This window comes from Orycteropus afer, unplaced genomic scaffold, assembly GCF_000298275.1.
Source record: "Orycteropus afer afer isolate SDZICR_OR568_19922 unplaced genomic scaffold, OryAfe1.0 scaffold00033, whole genome shotgun sequence".
NCBI lineage: Eukaryota > Metazoa > Chordata > Mammalia > Tubulidentata > Orycteropodidae > Orycteropus > Orycteropus afer.
The window spans coordinates 1,880,325-1,904,464 of NW_006921620.1; the positions used below are offsets into that span (position 1 = coordinate 1,880,325).

At 40.1% G+C, this 24,140-nt stretch overlaps 1 protein-coding gene across 1 annotated transcript in view; it reads right to left on the reverse strand.

The window, feature by feature from the left end:
* TGFBR3 (transforming growth factor beta receptor 3) overlaps positions 1 to 24,140 on the reverse strand; it is a 190,835-nt gene that overhangs the window by 20,204 nt on the left and 146,491 nt on the right. The window contains exons 8-14 of the mRNA XM_042780300.1: positions 23,054 to 23,243; positions 21,363 to 21,697; positions 20,799 to 20,951; positions 16,187 to 16,327; positions 15,848 to 16,006; positions 9,739 to 10,038; positions 5,181 to 5,301 (exon numbers count right to left, since the gene is read on the reverse strand). Of these exons, the coding sequence (XP_042636234.1) occupies positions 5,181 to 5,301; positions 9,739 to 10,038; positions 15,848 to 16,006; positions 16,187 to 16,327; positions 20,799 to 20,951; positions 21,363 to 21,697; positions 23,054 to 23,243 (1,399 nt within the window). The remainder of the gene's footprint in view (positions 1 to 5,180; positions 5,302 to 9,738; positions 10,039 to 15,847; positions 16,007 to 16,186; positions 16,328 to 20,798; positions 20,952 to 21,362; positions 21,698 to 23,053; positions 23,244 to 24,140) is intronic.

Sequence of the window (24,140 nt, forward strand, 5' to 3'; positions counted from 1 at the left end):
AAAACCAGTTGATTCCAACTCACGGTGAACCTGTGAGCATCAGGGTAGAACTATGCTCTGTAGGGTTTTCAATGGCTGATTTTTCAGAAATAGATTACCAGGTCTTTCTTCTGAGTCCCTACTGGGTGGACTCAAATCTCTAACCTTTCAGTTAGCAGCCAAGCACTTAACCATTTGCACCACCCAGGGAGTCTGATGAAACAAGAATGCCCATGAGTTGGTAACTGCTGAAATAAGATGGTGGGCTCATTTTATTCCATCCACTTTTTTCTTATATATATTTTCCAAAATAAATAGTTTTGAAAAAATGCATAGCACACAGAATAAAGAAAAGTCCTGTGATACACCTCCTCTCCCTTATTGGATAGAGACTGAATGTCTTGGTCTGTCAATAAAGCATTCCTACCATCTTGCTAGGAGCTCTGGTAGCATAGTGCCTAAGGCACTTGGATTGCTAACCAGAAGGCTGACAGTTCAAACCCACCAGCCACTCCTTGGGAGGAAGGATGGACAATCTACTTCCGCAGTGACACTGCCTTGGAAACCCAAGGAAGGGTCGCTATGAGTCAGGGCTGACTTGACGGCACATAACAATAACAACAACAACCATCTTGCTACACCCAAAGGACAAAACCTGACTGATCCTTTACAGCATTTTCATTCTGGCAAAATTAAATGTGCTCCAAAAAGTAATACCTCTCTTGGATTAACTTCCAATTGATATTCATAACTTTCCCTTCCATACCATCTCCACACCCTCCATCAAAAACAACCAACCAACCAACCAACCAACCAAATTTGGCTGAGAGGGTGAGAGGAAGGGTAGGAAATGAACATTTACGAGTGCCCACATATGGCAGGTGCTAAACAGAGCGTGCTGTTGTTTTTGAAAGTTATGTGGTAGAAATATGAAGAAAAGTCAATATTTTAAACACATAACTTGCTAAGAATCACATATTGTATCTAAATCATGGAAAATTTGGAAATGACATTTTATGCCCATGTGTGTGCAAAGTTTCAGAAAATGATTACTTCTCCATCACTTTTTTTTTTATTGTTATCACTGATGTGGCATAACCATTTTCATTGTGTAAGGCCAAGTGTTCTCAAATGCTGTAAAAAGCAGTATAGTGTCCAATGCAAACAGCACTAACATGCTTATACTTCAAACTATTGTAGAAAATATGGTAGGATGGCACCACCTCAACTATTTTAATTGGTTTGCCATAAGCCATAATATGCATAAACTAGTCATGCTTTCTGGGCCTTTTTGTGAGTTACAATCCAGAGTCACAGAATTTCTCCCTTACTTTAATACTATGCTAAAGAGTTTACAGGTTTTTCAACATCTAACTCTTTGCAGGAAGACCCTTTACGCATAATTCCTCATGTTCTCTGCAGTTTATTCTCAGGTAAGTATTTTTAACTTGAATATCAATGTGATATGATATGAATGAAAGGGAGGGGAGGGGAGAATAGAGGATATGAGGAACAGATGCCTGTGTTGTTTTCAGTTTTTATTAAGGCATACAGTTTAAGAGCATAGATTCTGGAACCAATATACCTGGATTTGAATCCTGGATCTATCTACCATTTATATGTTATGTTGTCTTGGCAAAGTTACTTAACTTCTCTTTGTACCTGTCTTACAGATGTGCTATGAGTATTAAATACAATAATCCACATTATTAGTATTAAGCACAGAGCCATATACTAAGTAAATGCTCCATAAATGTCAGATAATCAACATCAACATCTCCACCACCACCAGCCCCATTATCTATTGTCTAAAGTTTAAGCAGTGTCTAGGTTAGTAGCATAATGCTAATCCAGTGATGATTCCCCAGGTACTTAGAGATCAAATGTGGCAAAGACGTGCTGCAGAAACTCAGTAAGCCTCCATTAAAAACAGTGGCCCAAAGGAGGGACCCAGAACCATTTATTAGTCTTGATGGCTTACTCTCCCTGGTCTCAGAAGAAAGAAACACTGCCTGAAACGTGTTCATGCCATTGGCAGTGGGAACCATAGAGCAGATCTCCTCTTGTTTGCTAAGTTGCCAACCAGAGACTTTATTTGCTGCCCAAGGAAACCCAATTGTTGGTAAATAGGATAGACCAAATGACCAGGGAGAGCTAGCTGGAGTTTTGGCACTGCCTTCAAAGAGCACCCATGTAGTAAACTGACAATGAATGGCCCCATTGGCTGGGAAATTTTTACCCCCAAAATTAAATCCAAATAAAAGATCTATCCACTCCCAAAGATACTAGAGTAAAAGAAAATATCCCAGAAGAACATTCATAATCCTGTTATTATTCAAATAAACCAATGCTATCAGGCAAAAGAGCTTCTTGGGTGGTAAAAATAGTTTGCTCTTGTCTACTAACCTAAAGGTTGGCAGTTGGCACTCACCCGGTGGCACCACAGAAAAAAAGGCCTGGTGACCTGCTTCCATAACAATTACAACCAAGAAAAGCCATTGGAGCAGTTTTACTCTGTAACACACAGGGTTGCCATGAGTTAGAACTGACTTGACAGCAACTATTTGATTTGTTTTTTTAAGACAAATGGTCATATTCTCTTTTTAAGTGACAATTTCAATTTATTTTAAGATAGGGGAGAAACACAGACTCCAAAGGCCTGCATTGAGGAGAAATGATATTATAGTTGAAAGAAAATAAACATAAAAGCCAAGAGGGGACACATACAGTTGAAAATTGCCAAAAAATTTACCCCATTCATTGTAAAGACAGAAAATGTACTTGCATTCAGCCCCTGGAAAGCTGGCCTAGAGTTTGGCCTCCTCAATTTATTTCATGAACTTAAGCAATAAAAGTTCTTCACCCACATGCCTTCCCCCACTAAACTCTAGTCTCAATTAACAAATCTCATTAAGTTGCTTTGATTTTGGGTAAAACTTTCCTCTTGAACTTTTTATATAAGGAAAACACTGAAATTTCAGGATAATTACCCTAAGTTTAAATAAAAGCAATTACCTTATTTACAAGAGAAATTACTTCGAGAAATACCACCAGATTTAAAAGGAGAATGAAAGAATTACTGGAAGTTATACTGCTACAATATTAATGCCTAATTATTGTCTGGCATAGGAAAAAGCAAGCTGCTGCCTTCAATTACCAGCAGAACTACCTCTCTCAAAATAGGTAAGAGTAGCAGATGGAGGATGAAGTAGCTTGTTGCTATTGTTAAACCACTTTCATAGTACAAAACAGAGCCAGCTGTGGTCCAATTGCAATATACTTAGTAACACAATTAATTTATTCTTATTTCTTCCCCTTCAAGCCATAAACAATGAATAGAGTGGGTAATATATTTATAGAAAGGATGTGGCTATTATAATTGTTTCAAATGGTTGAAAACAAAACAATGAAAGTAAAACAAACACCAAAACTGCAGAGGAACCAATGAACATCTAGTATGTACATTTCATACCAACTTTATGATGACTGGAAAATGAATTAAAAAAGACTTTGCTTCCTCAAAAGTGTGTTTGAAGTGTTACAGCTGAAAATGTCTCTGGAAGTCATCTAGTCCAAACCTCTCCTTTTCTAGATAAAATGAAACCCAAGGAGGTTAGGGGAGCTCTCCGAGGTCCCACAGCCAGTTAACAGAAAAGCTAAGAAAAGCGCCCTTTTCTCCTAAGGCAGTGCTCTCCCCACCGAAATGAGGGAGGCACTAGGACAGGGGTAGACGCTACCACCAGACAGGACAATGGGAATGGCATTGCTAGCCTCACAGAGGTCACTCAACCAACAGAAAACTGGACAGCACTTCCAGGCCTCTGTTCTGTCAGGTTCTTCCTGCCCCAGGGTCACTCCCACTGCCCAGTGTTGCCAAATCCCAATCCAACAATGTTCAGTATCAGAAATGTCACCACAGGGATGACCCTAGAGCTGGTGTCGGCACCACCCAACAGGCATCCCAGCTAATGCGTGGCTTTTGTCAAGGCCCTTGGTGCCCAAGTTTCTCTCCCCGCTCAGGACGTTGGGAGGTGGTCTGTGGCTCTAGCCCTGAATCATCTAACCCCAGAGGCTTGGACCCCACTTTCATTCTCCCAGCTTTCTCTGCCACATTTGATTCAAATTCTCAGATGTAGCTTCCTGGTGTGTTCTTGCCCATTCATGCCCTTGGAGCTGTGCTACAGGTCCCCATCAGATACTCTCTACACAATCCACAGGATCTCATATCCATTCCTGGTATCACACAGGGTCCAGAGAACCGCTCCTCTGCTGGTTTGGCTGGCTTTGGCCCGTGCCTGGTCTGCTTCTGTCCTACCTGTCTGCCAACTATGATACCATACCTATTAGGGCACATCCTTCCCTCCTCCTTTAATGCTACAGCTTGCTGACATCTCCTACATGTGGAGGGGTAGGTACCTTCAGCTTCAAGCAACATTTGTGACTGTCTAAAATCCTGAAAATTCAATTATAAAAGGTTGGTGGTTCTCTACCTTCATTCTGTGGTGACACCTCAAGATGGATACTGTTCACATGCCTAACACCCTCCCCTAAGGACATTTGTGGATTTTAACAAAGCAATACAATAACTGGTTGCATGTTCATAGTAATTTCCAGTCCATCACTCACCACGGGCTACAGCATGGACACATGGGCCATGGACTGTGCAATTCCCAGCACACTGGAAGTAACTCTAACCCTTTCTCATATGCTCAAGGAAGCATATAGGAATGCAAAGGAGAGTGACATTATGACAGGGATACCTTTGACTCTGATCTAGTTTTTTAAAGAGGAAATCATTTGCAAATGTACCACAACACCCACAATGGCAGTAAGTTGTTGTGTTGTTGTTGTTATGTGCCATCAAGTTGGACCTGACTCATAGTGACCCCTCCTTGGGTTTCCAAGGCAGTATCACTACGGAAGTAGATTGCCCAACCTTCCTTCCGAGGAGTGGCTGGTGGGTTTGAACCACCAGCCTTCTGGTTAGCAGTCAAGTGCCTTAGGCACTAAGCTATCAGAGCTCCCATGGCAGTAAGGGATTCATCTAAATAAAAGATTTCTCACTCAAAGAATCTTTTTCTAAAGTTATTCATTGGTCCCTATCTTTTGAATAAAACTAGACTTTGATTTGCTGAATTGGATTTTCTTAAGGAACAGCCCTTAGGCCCCTACGCTCTCTGACAGAGCTTCACAAAGAATACCTTTAGGTTCTACTCCATGGTGGATCACAGCTAGGGGCTTGGTGAATGTCTTCTTGTTCTGCATCATGGCCCAGATCATGGAGGCATCCAGTGAGGTGCAGGCTTCGTCGGGAGGCACACACTGTAGGGAGGCAGAGCACAGAACACTCAGGGGTCACCTGAAAGGTCCTTCACTAGTTCACCTGCCCAGCTGTTCCGGCCTCTAACAGGACAGTTCCCAGCTGTTCACCTCAGAGAAAGAGGAAATGAGGGTGATTTTTAAAGAACCCTAAATAATTTGGGAGATATAATGGCAGGCCTAGTGTATTGTCAGCTGCATTTCAAGATATAAATATCACTGGATAGCTTGTAAATGTTGTCTTTTTTCATTTTAATTCTCCCCAAAAAACAGCTAGAAGTTTTAGTGGTATTTAGTCTGAATAACAGAGAAACTATATGACTGATGTTGGCCCTTCACCAAGCTGGCTTCATATAAGTGGTTCATTTTTGTGATTTGTGATTGTGGGAAACTTTATGTACTGTTATGAAGGTGGCAGATTTTATATTTAGTTGTCCAAAAAGATAATTATGTTGCTGGGTTTGTTTGATTATTTTAATCCTGGTATAGCCTCATGCATCATGGAACTTTCCAGGGTCATCTGTTTTTAATGTTCTAACAGGCAGGTCCTAGGGAGCTGTACCCAGGTGTGGAGGCCATGAGAGCAGCTGCTTCTAGCTATTTAAAGGCACCAAACATATAACTAGCGTGTCCAGGTCCACTGTATCTGCTTTGAAAAAGTATGATCACCCTCCGATACCTTTTTCTTTAAAATAACTCTGACTAGTGACTGGGGTCTTAAAAGCTTGTGAGTACCATCCAAGATCCAACTATTGGTCTCTCTTGGTCCAGAGCAAAGAAAAGTGAGGAAAATCAAACATGCATGGAAACAATTAGTCTAAAGGATTTATGGACCATGAGAACCTCAGCCTCCATGACCTTGAGACCAGAAAAACTACATGGTACTTGGCTATCATTATCACTACTGACTGCTCTGAAAGGGATCACATCAGAAGGTCCTGGATAGAGTGGGAGAAAAATGAGAAACAAAACTCAAAATCATAAAAAAGACTGGGCTCACTGGTTAGACAGAGACTGGAGGAACCTCTGAGACTATGACCTTAGTCACCATTCAAGTCCGGAACAGAACTCACCCCTGTGGCTCAACTTTCAGCCAAACAACAGACAGGTCTATAAGGTGGACAATAAGCCAGGGAGATACACACTCCTTAGAACAATCAACCATTCAAGATCAAAAGGTCAGCATTTGCCCAAGGACAAAATTCAGAAGCAGGAAGGAATAGGAAAGGAGGAGGAATGGAAGTGCGATGAGTGATCTTACGTTGTGGGGATTCCAATCAATGGCATGAAACAAAATATGTATGAATTGTTGAGTGGAAAACTGATCTATGTTGTAAACCATCACCCAACTCACAATAAAAACTGAAAAATAAAACAGTAAAAATTAAAATAATTCTGGCTCCTTGATTATGCTCATCAATGGGTGAAATTCTAATGCAAATAATACCCATTTAACTTGTGTTATAAGAAGAAATATACCAACCACTTAAAAAGTTTATATAACGAGGCACCCCAAAAAAGTTAACTTCTAGCTACACCTATCACAAAAAAAAAAAAAAAAAAAAGAATTTTTTGGCTTTATTGTCATTGCTGCTCTGAACAACATGCAAGTCAGACACATAAGAAGATCCCATCCAACCCCATCCCACCTCCAGTCCCCCAAAACAGAAAAGCTTTTAAACAAGCCCTCCTGAAGAGGATCACAATGATTTTCTGTGAAGAGGTATCATTAAGGAAAAGATCTGCATGTTACAGAAAATGTCTGCGTACTTTCCTGTTAGTTCTTCAGTTGTGTAAGTTTATGAGTTTCCTTCTAACTCACTGTTAGCCGGGTGACCTGGGGCACTTAACTTCTCTGTGTCTCAGTTTCATCAGCAAAGGGCAGGGTTGTATTCCATGATCTTTGAGAGCTCTTCACAGAACATTCTTTGGCCCTGCCTATTGTCATAGTGGCTAAGGCACTTGACTGCTAACCAGAAGGCTAGTGGTTCAAACCCACCAGCCACTCCCCGGAAGGAAGATGGGGCAATCTACTTCCGTAGTGATACTGCCTTGGAAACCCAAGAAGGGGTCGCTATGAGTCGGGTCTGACTCGACAGCACATAACAACAACAACAACATTGTCATAAAAAGCACTCAGAAGTTATAAAGGCTGGAAATATTAACTGTCAGCAGCAAACAGGGGAAATAGATCCTTCTAAGTCATTGCTTAGAACAGCAACAACAGGGCTTCTTTCTCCAGCCCCCATGCTCCTTCCACAGAACACCACGGCATTTCAGGGTAAGTGGCCATTTTAGGTTTAGGTCACATCCCATATCATCCCCTGAATTAGAGTTCTCCTCAAAGTGTTTTGGAAAGACATATTAAGATTAATTTTTGTAGATCAATACTATAGTGCCACACTGTTTGAGGTCAGGCTCAGGGAGATAACGACAGCCAAAGCTGCCAGCAAAGACCTCTGGTAACGGCCAGGCATCCTCTTCTCTGAGATCTCTAACTCTTAAAAGTTATCATTTTACCCCTAAGAAGCAGCTAGGTCCTACAGCCAAGTAAGAAGTTCCCCCTGGCTCTCCACCACTGTCCATTAAGCCCCAACTTTGATGGTCACTATAAGGTGAATGCCCACAAGCCTAAAGCATCAGTGTTTCCAAAAACAACCTAATCAATACAAGCTACACACCTAATATATACAAGCTCCCTAATGATCATGATCAAATTGGCTATATTTTCATAAACCAAAACACCAAAACTAAACTCACTGCCTTGAGTTGGATCTGACTCATAGCGACCCCTCCTTGGATTTCCAAGGCAATATCACTATGTAAGTAGATTACCCAACCTTCCTTCTAAGGAGTGGCTGGTGGGGTTGAACCGCCAGCCTTCTGGTTAGCAGTCAAATGCCTTAGGCACCACAGTACCAGAGCTCCTGTATTTTCATATGTAAACAAAATTTTCTCTGGTGTAATAGGAGAATGGATGCCCAGGAGAATATAATGGTATAAAGGACTCAGATCTATGGTAATCTATTCAGAGAGGATTTTTCCTCTTACCCCTACACCTTATCCCTTACAATCTGTGTTCTAAATGAAAGAATTCCATACACACAATGTATTATTAATGATACAGGTTGATTCTTTTAGACACTGATGTGATTACATAAGGATTAGAATTCATCTTACACTGTGTGAATTATCTACATAATAGATGTACATAAGAAATTATTCATATTTACGGCAGTAAGGAAAACCCTCAATGAAATGGAGTGAAACAATCTCCACAATAACGGACTTTAAAACACACCAAAATTCATGAAGATGGCACAGAACTAGGCAACATTTGGTTCTGTTAAACTAAGATCACCATGAGTTGAAGCCAACTCAATGACAACTAACAACAATGGCAAATCACAGAAACAAAATTAAGGCAGAAAACATTTCTCATATACAAGGCTGACCTGATGAGGTACCAGAAATAGCCTTGTAGATCTTCCCACAGCAACCATTCCAGCAAGGTCAAATGGTCTGATCTCTGTTGTGGCAACAGAATGTACTAGTTCAATATAGGAAGTGAAACAAAGCAAACATGATAAACTGGTATGAAGCACAGAAAAACTTAAGTATTTGCTAATTTCCCCTAGAAGTATTCCAGAGACAAGTCAACCTTATAACTCACACAGAGAAGGTCAAAAAACAATTGCAATACAAGTCTCAGTGGGGCCTGGAAAAATTAATACTCACACTAAACTTATCCTTTTAGCTCTCTGTACTTTTGGCACTGCACACCACTTGAATAGCAAAGATAAAGCCAGGCCTCTCCCTCAATGGAAAACTGTCTTGATTTATCACTTTAAGGTACTATTAAGTAGCATGTGTGGAAAAAAAAAAAAAAAAAAAAAAACCATACTGTCAAGATTTATTCTCCAAGACTCCATAAAATTCACAGGTCCCTGGCAGTTCCAAAGCCAAAAATTTCAACCTGCAATACAGGCAGTCCCTGGATTATGAACAAGTTCCATTCCTAAATCTTTCTTTAAATTGAATTTGTATATAAGTTGGAATAGTTAGGTACGTTCATATCTAAAGTCAGTAAGTCAAATGTTTGTCTTAGTATACGTATACTTTTCTATGCATAAAAAATATTAAAGACACATTTTCAGATACACTAAAACATCTTTACTGATACAATAATAATGTTTTAATTTTAATGTACATCACAAAGTAGTGCCCATTTGTAACTACAAGCTATTGTTATGTATCTCATATTTTTAATATAATAAGCTTTACAGGGGTTAGTTCATAACTATGGGTTGTATGTAAGTTGGATGTTTATAAGCCAGGACCCTGGGCCTGGTTATAATGTGCAATTAAACTTCTCCAGTAGGGCACAGTCTTATCTAAAAATGTCAAAACAACAGTCCCAATGAATGGAGGTCCACTAACCTTAGGTAACTTCTGGGGGTCCTTTTCCTTCTTGGTACACAGCGTAAGCTCACACTGCAGAAAGAGCAGTGAGGTGTTGAAGATGGGCTTAAAAATGAAACTGAATCGCTTCTTATCCATCTCAGCTTGCAGGAGAGGAAAGTGTACCCTCTTGGGATTGTAGAATTTTACAGATTCATCTTTAGGACAAATATTCTCAATGATGGTATAATCAGACATCCTATCAGGGTTCGAATATGGAGAGATAAAGCATGTTTGGATGGCAAATCCCAGTTCTTGGTCAGCCTTAGTAACAGATACCTATAAGCAAAGAGAAAGATCAGGTCAGAAATGAGTCAGCATCTCACTTTTACTTTAGCACAAGGGTAACATACTGGCACGGTCTTTCTGATGACAGTCATTGCTTTCCTTTCAAAACACAATTATAGTCTTCTTTCTAATTATAAAATTAACACACATTCAGTGGACAAAGATACTTTCCATTTAAACTTGGTATGTATGGTGACAATGAACTATATAGCTGGACAAACGACAGCCTGGAAGACTTAAAGTCAAATTGAATAAGTCTCTTCAACTGCCATAGATCTTCTGGGAAATAAAAATAAAAGCATATTATGCACCTAAAGTGAATTTTCCAAAATAAATAAAGCACTAAAAGGTAAAAGCAAAATCTCGAACAGTACATCGTTTGTAGGCGAGTTCTTTTTAAAAAGTATTCAAAAAACAGAGGACAGATGTAGAATCTATTTAAACCTAAACAGGGAGGGTTAAGCTTCTAAATTGTAATAAGTCAGTAAACAACACAAAAAGCCCAAAAGACCAAACCCACTGCTGACTCACGGCGACCCCATGTGTTACAGAATAGAACTGCTCCATAGGGTTTTCGTGGCTGTAATCTTTACAGAAGCAGATTGCCATGCATTCTTCCATGGTGCCACTGGCTGAGTTTTAACCCCAACCATTACATTAGTAGTCGAACACACAAACCATTTGCACCACTAAGCCTGAAACATTACATTAAAGCTACAGATTCATTGCAAGCAGGCAGCTCTGGCCTCTGGTTCTGGATGTCTGGTGGAGATCACGAGCCTGGCAAAGTGTCCCAGCTGCTCACAGGTCCAAACCAGGCCTTGCCAAGTACCCTCACTCCCTTTGCTCTTCAAGCCCAGGGGTATTTTAAGGGAAATCTAATCTGGAAACGTTTCTGACTTATTTACACTTTTCTCTTAAAAAACAATTGTATGGGCTAGGTCCAAACCTTGTTAAGGCTCTTTTCTTTAGAAACAGGAAGTAGTGTTTGGCCAAGTGTAAACAGAATTCAAACCTCAAGGATCCTGAACTCAGCTAAAAACCCTGATCCAGACTGGATTCTCCATTTGGTGACACATGAATCACTCCTTGAACTGCCCCTACTCTGTGGGTGCCTCATTCCTTAACTAAACTTAGGATCAAAATAAATACTTCAGAAATAAAGTTAATATTTAACCAGAAGCCAATAGTCTCAGAATCCTTTAAATGACAGGGAGCCATAAACAAACTTTCCATTCTGAGATACTAAGGGAAAATCCCTGACATCTCAAAGAGCTTTGATTCCTCAGCACTATTGTGAAAGACGCTTACGTGGTTAACTCACAACAAAGCTGAGTGTCACTACAGGAGACACAACAAAGAAGATGATGACAAAGAAGAGGATGCTAATAAAGATGACTTTTGACAGCAGCTTCTTGGGGAATCCTAATGCTCACAAGAAATTTTTGCATATATTCACTCATTTACTCCAAGAACAATCTTTTCTTCTTCTTCTTTTTTTTTAATTGTGATTTGGGCGAAAATTTACAGAGCAAATTCACTTTCCATACAGCAATTCACATACACTTTGTCTCATGACACTGACCACAATTCACCACAATGCAACAGCTTCCCTCCCACTTTCTCCTGACAGTCACCTCTTCCCTGTGTCCATCCCTCCATGTACTTCTGCCCCCTGAGCTGTCTCCCTGTGCATAAGCAGCCCTTCTTTCTCCATGACTGTTCTTTCCAAGGAGTGTATCTACTTCAGGTAAATGTTCAACTCCTATGCCTGTCTTTTGTTTGGCTGGAAGCCACAGGTGTGTGTTCAATTCCAGACCTGAAGGGCAGCTAGGGGCCATAGTCTCAGTGGTTCCATCAGGCTCTATCAGACCAGCAAATCTGGTCCCCTTTTCTTTTTTCATTTTTTTCCCCAAATGATTTTGACTTTTGTTCTAAGAACAATCTTGTGAGATAAATATTTTCACTTCCAGTTTATAAATGGAAGAAAAGTTGAATACATAGGATAGATGACTTATCAGAATCATAAACTAACTCACTGCCATCGAGTCAGATCTGACTCACAGCAACCCCTCCTTGGGTTTTTGAGGCGGTATCACTACAGAAGTAGATTGCCCAACCTTCCTTCCAAGGACTGGCTGGTGGATTTGAACCACCAGCTTTTTGGTTAGCAGTCAAATGCTTTTACTACACCACCAGAGCTCCTAGAATCATATATAGCAAACCAAAGATATAAACCAAACTTCGAGTCGATTTGACTCATAATGATTTCTCCTTGGGTTTCTGAGGTGGTGTCTCTATGGAAGCAAATTGCCCAATCTTCCTTTCAAAGAGTGGCTGGTGGGTTTGAACCTCCAGCCTTCTGGTTAGCAGTCATACAGCAAACCAAAAAGACCAAACTCATGCCATTGACTTGATTCAACTCATAGCAAACCCTCCTTGGGTTTTCCGGGCAGTATCTCTACAGAAGTAGATTGCCCAACCTTCCTTCTGAGGAGTGGCTGGTGGGTTTGAACTGCCAGCCTTCTAGTTAGCAGTCAAATGCCTTAGGCACTACGCCACCAGAGCTATCCATATACAGCAAGTACTAGGTAAAACCCAGGCTCAAACACGGGTCTTCTGAACCCAAGTGAATTCTCTCCTTACTTCCTCACTGAAGCTACAGGGTCAATTCAACCAGGACCAACATGCGCCTTGGTGAGAACTCTTTGCAAGCAATCTCTCTAGGAAATGGTGTTTGGTTATTTTTGTAGTATTTCTGAAAAAGAAAATAATTTACCTTGGATTACACATATCCTATTACTAAAAAGTATCCTTTAACATGAACTCAAAACATGTAACAGGGGAACTGCTATACATTTCCTTCCAGAGAAAATATGCAATGATAAGATATCTAAGGTATCTCAAAAAGTTGTTTAGGAGGAAAAAATGTTATCAGTAATCTTTTTAATCTAAAATGGACTGAAAATGAGCAGAATCATAGGCTTTAAAGTGAGACAAGCCCAAGGAAATCTCATGCTCTGCTGTTGACATTCTGGGGGCCCTGAGCCTTAATTTTCTCACCTATAGAATAAGGGCATCACTACCTACTAGATGCGGGAGCTCTGGTAGCATAGTGCCTAAGGCACTGGACTGCTCACCAGAAGGCCGGCGGTTCAAACCCACCAGCCACTCCTCGGAAGGAAGGTTGGGCAATCCTACTTCCATAGTGATACTGCCTCGGAAACCCAAGGAGGGGTCGCTATGAGTCGGGGCCGACTCGACGGCATATAACAACAACAACAACAACCTACTAGATGCAGTTATTCTGAGAATTGTAAAGTAAAAATTACATGCAAACAACACAGATCCCAGCTATTCAAAAATGCCAACTAATATTAGTAGTACTATTCTAGATTTAAATTATTTTGTTATAAACTTTTTTTTGATTCCCCAAGGTAAAAGAACTAAAGGAAAAGTTGCCATTATGTGACCAATTATCACCCAGAGATGACCACAGAATAGGTGGCAAAATGGTATCATTGTCTTCAAGGACGGGACTGTGGTCTAGAGGGAACAGGGGATTCTGGGAGGGGATGTGAAAAAGAATGATGGCTGGGAGAAGACACCTGGCAAGAGTTCTTTAGACCAAGTAAAAAATTTTCCTATCAGCAGTGGAGTCAAACTGGGAAACACTGATTAGGTATGATTGCTAGCCTATTTAGCAAAAACATTCATAAAGTTTCTTACATTTTTGGTAGTTTAAAACAATTTTAAAATAAAGCCGTTTAAAACATTGCCCCTCCCCAAATTCTCTTCAATATATTTGATATTAAAAATGGTAGCAAAAAGATTTAGCTCATTTCTTTTTCATCACTTTACAACATCACTGGTTAACTTTAACTATGAAAAATAGAGATGATAAATGAAAGGCTACAAATGGGAATGTAAAATGAAGAAACAATTATGTATTTGAAGTAAGGTAGTATTGGGCAGATTGGGTAGAAAACCCAAAACATTCAAGGTAGGCTACTCAAGGAAGTTTGGTCACCAATTAGCATAAATCAGCAAAGTCATAAATTAGCAAACCCAGATGCACTTTTGGAAAAGTGCAACCTGCACTTAGGCAGTGCCCCTAAAATTCACGCCACAACACAAGTTGTTTACCAATTGCACATGTCAACTGTGCAGCCAGAAAAGCAAGCGAAAAAGAGTAGTCACGTGTTTAGGAGCGATCTGGAAGTAGAAACTGCATGTAGAAAGCAGCATATTTTTCCCAGTGGAGAAAAGAGATGCACCCAAAGAAACAGAAGACCTCTCAGAATAGGGAATCAAAAAAGAGAGCGACATCAGAAGCTGTGTGATCAAGGAAAACAATGTCTAGAGCCAGCAGGCTCTGTCCCAGAGTCAGTGCAAATGTGGAACTGTTCATCTTTCTAAAATAGAAATATGGGCAATGAAGTCAGTTTTAATATATGGAAGTATTCCATTTTGAGCCCATAAGCTTCTCACCCCCCAATAAGTGCAGAATACCAGCTTGCAGCTTAGCACCAAAACAAGCTCATCAGATGATGGCTTTCCTGTAAGACCAGCAGACAATATACCCAATTGAAACACTAAAGGTTGTGCCCAGGGCACTACAAACACAGACATCCTGGTGCCATTAGGAAATTTATCTTCTCTAGAATCCAACCTGTGAACTTCAGTATTTGTACTGCTATGTTTTTTTCCCTTTTCAAATGGTATTTTGAGGATAAATGCTAGTAGCATCCAGTAGTTAACAGTGTGGGCTCTGGAGCCAGACTGCCTGAGTCTCAACTCTAGATTTCTAGGTACTAGCTGTGTGACTTTAGGCAAGTCTGTGCCTCAATTTCCTCATCCATAAAACGGGGATATTAATAGTCCCACTTCATGGGGACAGATTAATTAATCTAATTAGTCATTAAATTAATTACTATAATACATATAACTGTGTTTAGCACACAGTAAATCTGCTATAAATATTAGCTATTATTTTATCATTACCACCACTACTTCATATTTTTATAATCACTCTACGGACTTTATGCTAAGCAAGACTAAACTAAAACCAGCTGCCATTAAATCGATGCCAACTCACAGTGACCTCATGTATGTCAGAATAGAACAGTACAGATACTATAGGTTTTCAATGTCTAAGTTTTCAGAAGTAGATTGCCAGGCCTCTCTCCCAAGGCCCCTCTAAGTGGACTCAAACGTCCAACCTTTTGGTTAGTAGCAGAACGCATTAATCTTTTGCACCACCCAGGGCTCTATCCCTAGTTATTACCATTATATGTATGAAACCTTTCTAGTAAGTTTATAAATACATTTAGATAATGGTCTGGAAGAAAAACGTTCATGAGATATGGGGACACACAATATTAAACTCGAAAGTGAATGGAATTTAAAAGATAATATGCAAAGTGGTTTGAAATATTCCATGGTTAACTGGCATTGCAACTACTGACCTCCCATCTCAAAAATACTAAGAATAAAGCAAGGACAGGGCTTTATTAGTGGAATTCCTATTCTGCCTTTTTTTTTTTTTTTTTAAACATTCATCTACAAAAACACTCTCTTCATTTAACATAATGTAGTAAGTTCTGAAATTGCCTGATTTGGTCAGAAACCAAACAGGAAGTGTTTTCTGAGCCACATCCACACCCAGAACTGGTCAAGGGTCATGAGGATGAGCAGGGAGAGGCCCCCCGCAGGATAACTATCGGGTTGTTCAGCTAATGTTCCAGGAACCTCAACTCAGTGCTAACCTAACAGCCCAAGTCGAATGTTCAAGTCTTACCTCAACATATATGTGTCCATTCTCTGCCACAGAGAAGACCCCCTGGGAGGGCACGAGAAAGAGGTCAGTGTTGTACAGCTCCATATTGAAGGTGATGTTTCTGTTGGGTGGGTCCTGGAAGCTACTAGGATGCCCTATCTGCCGCAGGCTGCAATTAAACTGGAAAAACAAAAAACAAAAACACAGCAATAAATCACAGACAAATGAAGGAGGAAGGTGCTGTAGCTTTATGAGCTCTGGGCTTTAACACTCAGTTTCATATTCTGACAGTCTCTATCTAAAGCCAACCAAAAGACAACATTCATTCTCTACAACCACCTACTAAAAACAAACACATACCACCACAATTTCAGGCCGGCTTAAGAAAGAAGCATCGCCTTCATCCATATCTCCTGGAAATCCATTATCACCTGACTCCAAATCTTCATACCCATCTGGCCAACCACTACTATCACCAGGGGATGGAACTTGTATCACAATCTAAAAGGTGAAGAAAGCATAGTCAACCAGTGTTATGAAAACACCACACAGCCTGCTATGGTTTCTACTTCACATGAACATCCATGTAATATTCAGAAGCAAATGGAAAATCTGACTTAAAAAAAATCCAGTTTTGAAGAGGATCTATGTAGGATATCCTTGATAGAGAAGGAGAACAATGTGGAACAAAACTCAAAATCATTTGGAGGAAAAAAAAAAGAAAAGACGAGGTTTGCTGGTCTGATAGAACCTGGTGGAACCACTGAGACTATGGCCCCTAGCTGCCCTTCAGGTCTGGAATTGAACCCACACCTGTGGTTTCCAGCCAAACAAAAGTCAGGCATATGAGTTGAACATGCACCTGAGGTAGATACACTACTTGGAGAGAACAATCATGGGAGAAAGAAGGACTGCCTATGCACAGGGAGACAGCTCAGGGGGCAGGAGTCCATGGAGGGATGGACACTGGGAAGAGGTAGCTATGGGGAGGAAGTGGAAGGGGAGCTGTTGCATTATGGTAAACTGTGGTCAATGTCATAAGACAAAGTGTATGTGAACTGCTGTATGGAAAGTGAATTTGCTCTGTAAATCTTCACCCAAATCACAATTTAAAAAAAAAACTCCAATTTTGGGGGGATTTCATCCTCACAGAGATGATGAGTAAAGAGAACAACAATGCAAGTTCAAATTAAGATTGGTACAAAAATATATTTTTTCCTTTACGAAGAAACACACATTATTTCAAACAGTGGAAAAACACTAGATACTGAAATGGGGTTGTCAATAAACCTATACTGTGAAGGGGTGGGATTCGCCTTAGGGGTCTTTCTGTTATTTGTATCCTTTAAGATTTGTATAACGTTTCCTTCAAATTAGAAACAAACTGTTTATAATGTTTATGATTGAGCCAGTCTTCTCATCTTTTCTCTTGTTCAATTCTTCCTCAATATCTTTCTGTGTGGATGAAGGAAAGAACATCATGTTTTATTCCTGGACAATTTATCTTAACATTGGTTAAAAGGACTATTCCTGGGTTAGTACTAGATAAACCAAAAACCAAAACCACTGCTGTGGAGTCGCATCCGACTCACAGTGACCTCTCCTTGGTTTTCCAAGGCAGTATCACTATGGAAGTAGATTGCCCAACCTGCCTTCTGAGGAGTGGCTAGTGGGTTTGAGCCTTCTGGTACTAGGTAGGATCAAAAACAAAAACCAAGGACTGGGACTTCATAAATAAAACTCTAATTTCTTTGCATATGTAGCTCTATGGGACTCCTTAAAGAAGTCATCCTTTTTTGGTGTGGGGGGTGGGGAAGGAGAATGGACAAGGGAAGGGAGCTTCACATGCTTGGATTCTGAACATGCTACAAAATAAAAACATGTAGTATATCTGAAAATTACTATAAACAATTATAGTTGGAACAAACACCTAAAATTATTCACTGCAGCAAGTAGAATGGGAAGAGAATGAAGGTACACTGTCTCTCTATTCTTTACCAAGTCCTCAAAAGGAAAGAACAGCAAAAGCAGCAGGCACCCAGGGTTTTGGTTATGCTGGGTATCATAATTAAAGACTATAATAATACATAAGAAGGAAGAGAATTTAAGACCTCTCAGTAACACGTTTCTCTTCTCAGCCAATACTTTTTTTTTTCTTTGAAAACATACAGATTATCAAAGTTGCTTATTGGTGTTAATCTGGATACCAGTTTAAAAAGTGTTGAAAACAATTATATGAGCAATATATGACATTCATTATATCTAGAAAAAGTGGATAATTGTAGGTTGTTTTTCATAGAAGTCAAAGGTTAATAATTTATCCAAGTAACAAAGGGAGATTAGCTGGGCCAGCCTGGTAAGATCAGTGGACCAAAAGTCAGGAAGTGGAATTCAGTCCTGGCTCTGCCGTTAACTAGTCCCTTGAATCTAAACAAGTTTCGTAACTCTCTGGAGTTCAATTTCCTCACCTGTGAAAGGAGGAAGTTGGATGAGATCATCTTAGGGTTCTTTCCAGCTCAAATATTCTAAGATTCTCTGAGGAGTAATAAACTCAGGCTCACAGGAGAACCAGTTCCCACATGAACCCCAATTGCTAGTCTCTTCTCTGGATTAGGTCAAATCCATCTGTCAACCAGCAGTGGTAAAAGCTAGCAGCTTCCCCCTTCCCCATCCCACAGCAAAACTGGATTAAGAGTCAGCAGCATCCCACCCCTGGATGAGGCACTGAGAGGAAACACATTCACGTACACCATGACAAAGCAGAGTATGGGGATATCTGAGTTTTATTTGGACCATAAAAATTAACACTAAGTTTTTTTTGTTGTTGTTTTGAGTTTTCATGCTTTGAATTCTTTTAATATTCACTGCTGATAACAGATGGATCTTGGCTGAAAGCAAAGAATAGCAGAAACATGTTTACTTGTGTTTTATTGACTATGCAAAAGCATTCAATTGTGTGGATCATAACAAATTAAAGACAGCACTGAGAAGAATGGGAATTCCAGAACACTTGATTGTGCTCATCAGGAATCTGTACATAGACCAGGAGGCTGCTGTTCAAACAGAACAAGGAGATACTGCATGGTTTAAAATCAGGAAGGGATTGCATCAGGGTTGTAGCCTTTCATCACACTTATTCAATCTGTATGCTGAGCAAATTATCTGAGAAGCTGGACTATATGAAGAATGTGGCATCAGGATTAGAGGAAGACTCACTGACAACTTGGATACGCAGATGACACAACTTTGCTTGCTGAAAGTGAGGATGATTTGAAGCACTTACTGATGATGATTAAAGACTATAGTTTGCAGTATGGATTACACCTCAACATAAAGAAAACAAAAATCCTCACAACTGGACCAATAAGCAACATCATGAGAAATGGAGAAAAGACTGAAGTTGTCAAAGATGTCATATTACTTGGATCTACAATCAACACCAGTGGAAGCAGCAGTCAAGAAATTAGACATACTGCATTGGGCAAATCTGCTGCAAAAAATCTGATTAAAGTGCTGAAGAGCAAAGATGTCTCTTTGAAGACAAAGGTGTGCCTAACCCAAACCATGGGATTTTCAATCGCCTCATATGCATGTGAGAGCTGGACAGTGAATAAGGAAGACCAAAGAGTTGTTGATGTTTTTGAGTTGTGGTATTGGTGAAGAATGCTGAAAGTACCAGAAGAACTAACAAATCTGTCCCGGAAGAAGTACAGCCAGAATGCTCCTTGGATGTGAGAATGGCCAAACTTCACCTCACCTACTTTGGTCATGTTGTCAGAAGGGACCATTCCCTGGAGAAGGATGTCATGCTTGGTAAAGCAGAGGGTCAGTGATAAAGGGGAAGACCTTCAATGAAATGGATTGACACAGTGGCTGCAACAATGGGCTCAAATATAGCAAGGATTGTGAGGATGGTGCACGACCAGGCTGTGTTCTGGTCTGTTGTAGAGAGGGTTGTTATGATCCAGAGCCAACACAATGGCACCTAACTCAACGGCACCTAGCAATATTCATTGCTTAGTGTCTATCTCTAAGAGAATGGGTTTATTCAAAATAAAAAGGATTCAGATGGTCTGATGAAAGTGAAGGTTATTGCAATGGATTATCATCTGGGCAATGTGTAGACTCTCCCTCTAGGTAACTTCCATTAGAAGCCCCTCTTCAAGGTGGAGAGTGTGATTTAATAATAATTTCTGAAAGGTCTGTTTCAGATTTTTTTAAAATTTTTATTGTGATTTGGTTCAAAGTATACAACACAAATTCATTTTGCACACAGCAATTCATATATATTTGTTTCATGACACTTACTGCAGTCCTCGCAATGTAACAGCTCTCTTCCCACTTCCTCCCTGTAGTTACTCTTCCCCTCTGTCCTTCTTTCCTATGCATTCCTGCCCCCTAAACCATCTCCCGATGCAAATACTGCCCTTCTATTCTCCCATGATTGATCATTCTAAGGAGTGTATCCACCTGGTGTACATGTTCACCCTATATGCCTCCATATTTCTTTCTTTTGGAAGAAAAGAGAGTCCTCCCTTTTCTGTACAAGACTTAAGTGAGGCTACAGAGAACACATGTCTGGTTAGCTCAGTTGTGTAGAGGTGCTCAACTGCAGACTTGAGTTTTACCCCCACGAAGTCCAGGCTATTTCACCCTTACCAGTGAACCCTTCGCTGGATTCAGCTCTAGAAGGAGCTGGAAGGACAAGATTGCAGAGATCACCACAAATGCACCACAAAGAGAATGGGGGCTTCCAACTCCCACAAATTCATTAATAAGGGAAATAACAAGAGTTCAGAGAGGGTCAAGTGCATCACATTTTGGTGAGAACTGACACTTGACTTTGTCTAGGTCTGGGCTGCTCCCTCCTCATTTTCACAGAAATTTTAAGACTCTTGATGGAATGAAGACAAATGGTAACACTGAACCAGGCTCTGATAAAGGGCAAAGCTCTGTTCTGGAGAATACTCACAGAGTTATAGTAAACCATGCCATCAAGGGCTGATCGCCGGTGCTGAGTACCACAGCCATTCAGGGGAGACTCCAAAATGAAGTGGGTGTCATTCATCTTGGCCTTGCAGGTAGGATCCAACAAGGTGAGCTCTATTGCTGAGTATCCACTGGCCTGAAACAACAACATCCAAGACTTAACAGGGGCCCACAGGCAGTTCTGCTGCACACAGTTAATAGATTTTATCTGGTCTTCTAATTTAAGGTTATTAGAGGCTTGCATTCCCCTTCCCCCACCTGCCTCTTCCTAGTCTACTACCTCTCAAGAGCCCAAGGATTATGTTTCTTGGCCTTGGAAATTCAGTAGCAAAATATTGACACACAAGAATCTGCTCCCCCTTTCTCATCCCCCACCTGAGAACAACAGGAACCGGGTGAGAATTGCAGCCAAAGGAAGTAGGTCCATCCAACTGAGAAAACAGCATTAAGTCTCCAGAGTTCAGAAGTGACAGAGCTACTAGAGGGAAATAACTAGCATAGACTGGGGACCAAATGGAGAGGGAGGTGACAGTTTAACTATACTGACCTGAAGAGAATCTTTTTCTACAGCCACGGTCATCTTTTCATTATCACATTTGATTGACAGGGCAACATCCATGCTCCCTTGAACCTCTTCTGGCTCTCTGGGATCAGGAAACAGTTGTATGCTGGGGCTGACAGGATCCTTTGGCCAGGGAATCCCATCTTCTTCCCCTTCTTTTTGGCCTCTCCTGGAGATGTCGGGAAAAGGAAAGGGGAAGCCTCTGACTTGGCCTCCTCCTCCTCGGATGGGCGGGTTCTCCACAGCAGGCAGGGTGTCATGGCCCAGCAGGATTCGCAGCTCAGGAGGGATGGTGTGGACCTCCTCATCTCTCATCTCCTCTGGAGGGATGGAGAAGGCAAAGAATCATTAATGTTTTATGATGCTAGGCCACAATCATCATCAAGAGAGGCAGAAAGAGGTGGAATAAGCACAGAACGAACATGTGTAAAATCACCTTTAATGAGCAATGTATAAAAGAGGTTAGGATTCTGGAAGCCTGAGGCCTAGAACTGTGGTGCTCTCCACAATTAGCTGAGTGACTTTGGGCAAGTGCTTCAGTTTTCTAATTTTTAAAATTAGGGGATTGGTTCTTAACTTTAGCTACACACTAAAATCACTCTGGGAGCTTAAAAAAAATAATGTCTATGCTCAAGCAGCACCCAAGGCCAATTGAAAATCAGACTCTCTGGGGATGAGATCCAGTCATTAATATATTTTAAAGTTCCCCATGTGGTTCCAATGTTTAGCCAAGGTTGAGAACCACTGGATTAGGAGACTTCTAAGGCCTACAAATTATAAAAATACATAAATAAATTATGTGGGACAATATTATTCCATTAAATTAAAAAAAAATGTTTTCTTTGAGTCTAGAGATTCTTTAGAATAGTTTCTCTAAATATTTCTTGCAATATCGATATTACAAAATTATTTTGCTGCCTCTTTATAGGGGCTCTGGTGGCACAGTGCCTTAGGCATTTGCTACCCAGAAGGCTCAAATTCTGCTAGCTATAAAAACTGTTAAACCTCAAGAACTTGTTGAGCCTTTGTTTTCTGCTGCATCGCATTGGAGTAAGAACTCCTGCTCTCCCTCTGGGTGAGAATGAGAAAGCACCAGTATGAGTCCTCATGACTATTTTCCTACAAGATAGTCACTGAGTAAGGACTTCTCTTCTGTAGTCCTATCCTCTTTGAATTCTCAGCCATAAGCAGTCATTTGATGCCTACTGAGAGAAAAACCCAAAAACTCACTGTCATCAAGCTGATTCTGACTCAAAGAAACCCTACAGGACAGAGCAGAACTGCCCTAATAGGGTTTCCAAGGCTGTAAATCTCTACAGAAGTAAATTGCCTCATCTTTTTCCCCACTGCGTGGCTGGTGGATCTGGACCACTACTAAACTTCTGGTTAGCAGCTCAATGTTTTAAACAACACACCACCAGAGCTCCTTTATTGAGAGAAAGGCCAGGCTTAATTTATTCTTAAGATAATCACAGTGAACACGATTGTTCTAAGTCTATAACAATGTTCTCCAACATATAGTCAACTCCACTTTACTGAAAGTCTATATAAAAGATATTTTCACCAAAACTATCCATCACAATTCCAGATAATTTTTAAATGTGCAACAGAAAAATAGCACCATAGAAGTCAAAATAAATTGTAGTTTAATATAATTTTTAAAAAGTCATACTTACCATTGTTTTCAAGCCGAAGGTGAAATCTATTAGCCACAGGGGCCATTGTATATGATGTTACTGGACTATATCCATTGTCTAAAGCCCATTTGACCAGATTCTCTTGAGTAGAAGGAACGTCATCTCTTACTGATTTGGTCATTGTCATGGATCTTTCGCTTTCTTTCCCAAAGCCAATACTGTTAGGAGCCTGAAGATTACAGCAAAATTTCACTCATGAGTCTAAAATTAAATACTGCTTTCAGTAAGATTAATTACATACCGGAATCAAATGAAGTCTATATTGTGGATCAGGTAATTATTCATTCTTTTGAACCCAAATGGTTATGTCTAAAGGTTGGCAGTTCAAACCACCAGCTACTCTGTGGGAGAAAAAACCTGGAGATCTGTTCCTGAAAGGATTTCAACCTGAGAAACCCTTTAGGGCAATTCTACTTTGTCACACAGGGTTGCTGAGTTGAAAACAGACTTGACGGCACACAATACCAACAAGAATACTGGTGTATAAACCTTTTAACAGCAGTTTCAAAGATATCTATTTCATGTATGACTACACAGTTTGGGTTGGTTAGATTGATTAAAAAAAAAATAGTATTAATCCAGTGACAACGAAGGAGCTACATACTAAAAGTATATCTAGTCTGTCACTGTAGAGTTAGGTTAATGTTGAAATACCAAATAGGAGAGCCTTTCCTATGTCATTTTTATCTAAAATTATGTATAAAGAATACAGAAGTGCTTGCAATATTGCTAACATATGTCCCAGCTTCTACTTCTGTACCCTAGATTCAATGAAAGAAGGCACAAGTTAGTTACTTCAGTGTTGAGACTATTTCACCTTTGCAAACTATGAAATTCCATATGGTGATGCAACCAATATTTATAATTTTGATCAATTTTGCAATCCTATTAATTGTATTTATTTGCCAATTCTATTAACTGAATACTCTTACACTTTATGTTTTAAAATGCTATTGTGTTTCAGTAGAAGATAAACTAGATGAAAGGGACTTTCTTAAATTTTTATGTGCTTCCAAAGACTTCTCCAAAACAATAAAAAGAGAAACTACAAATTAGGAAAAAATAC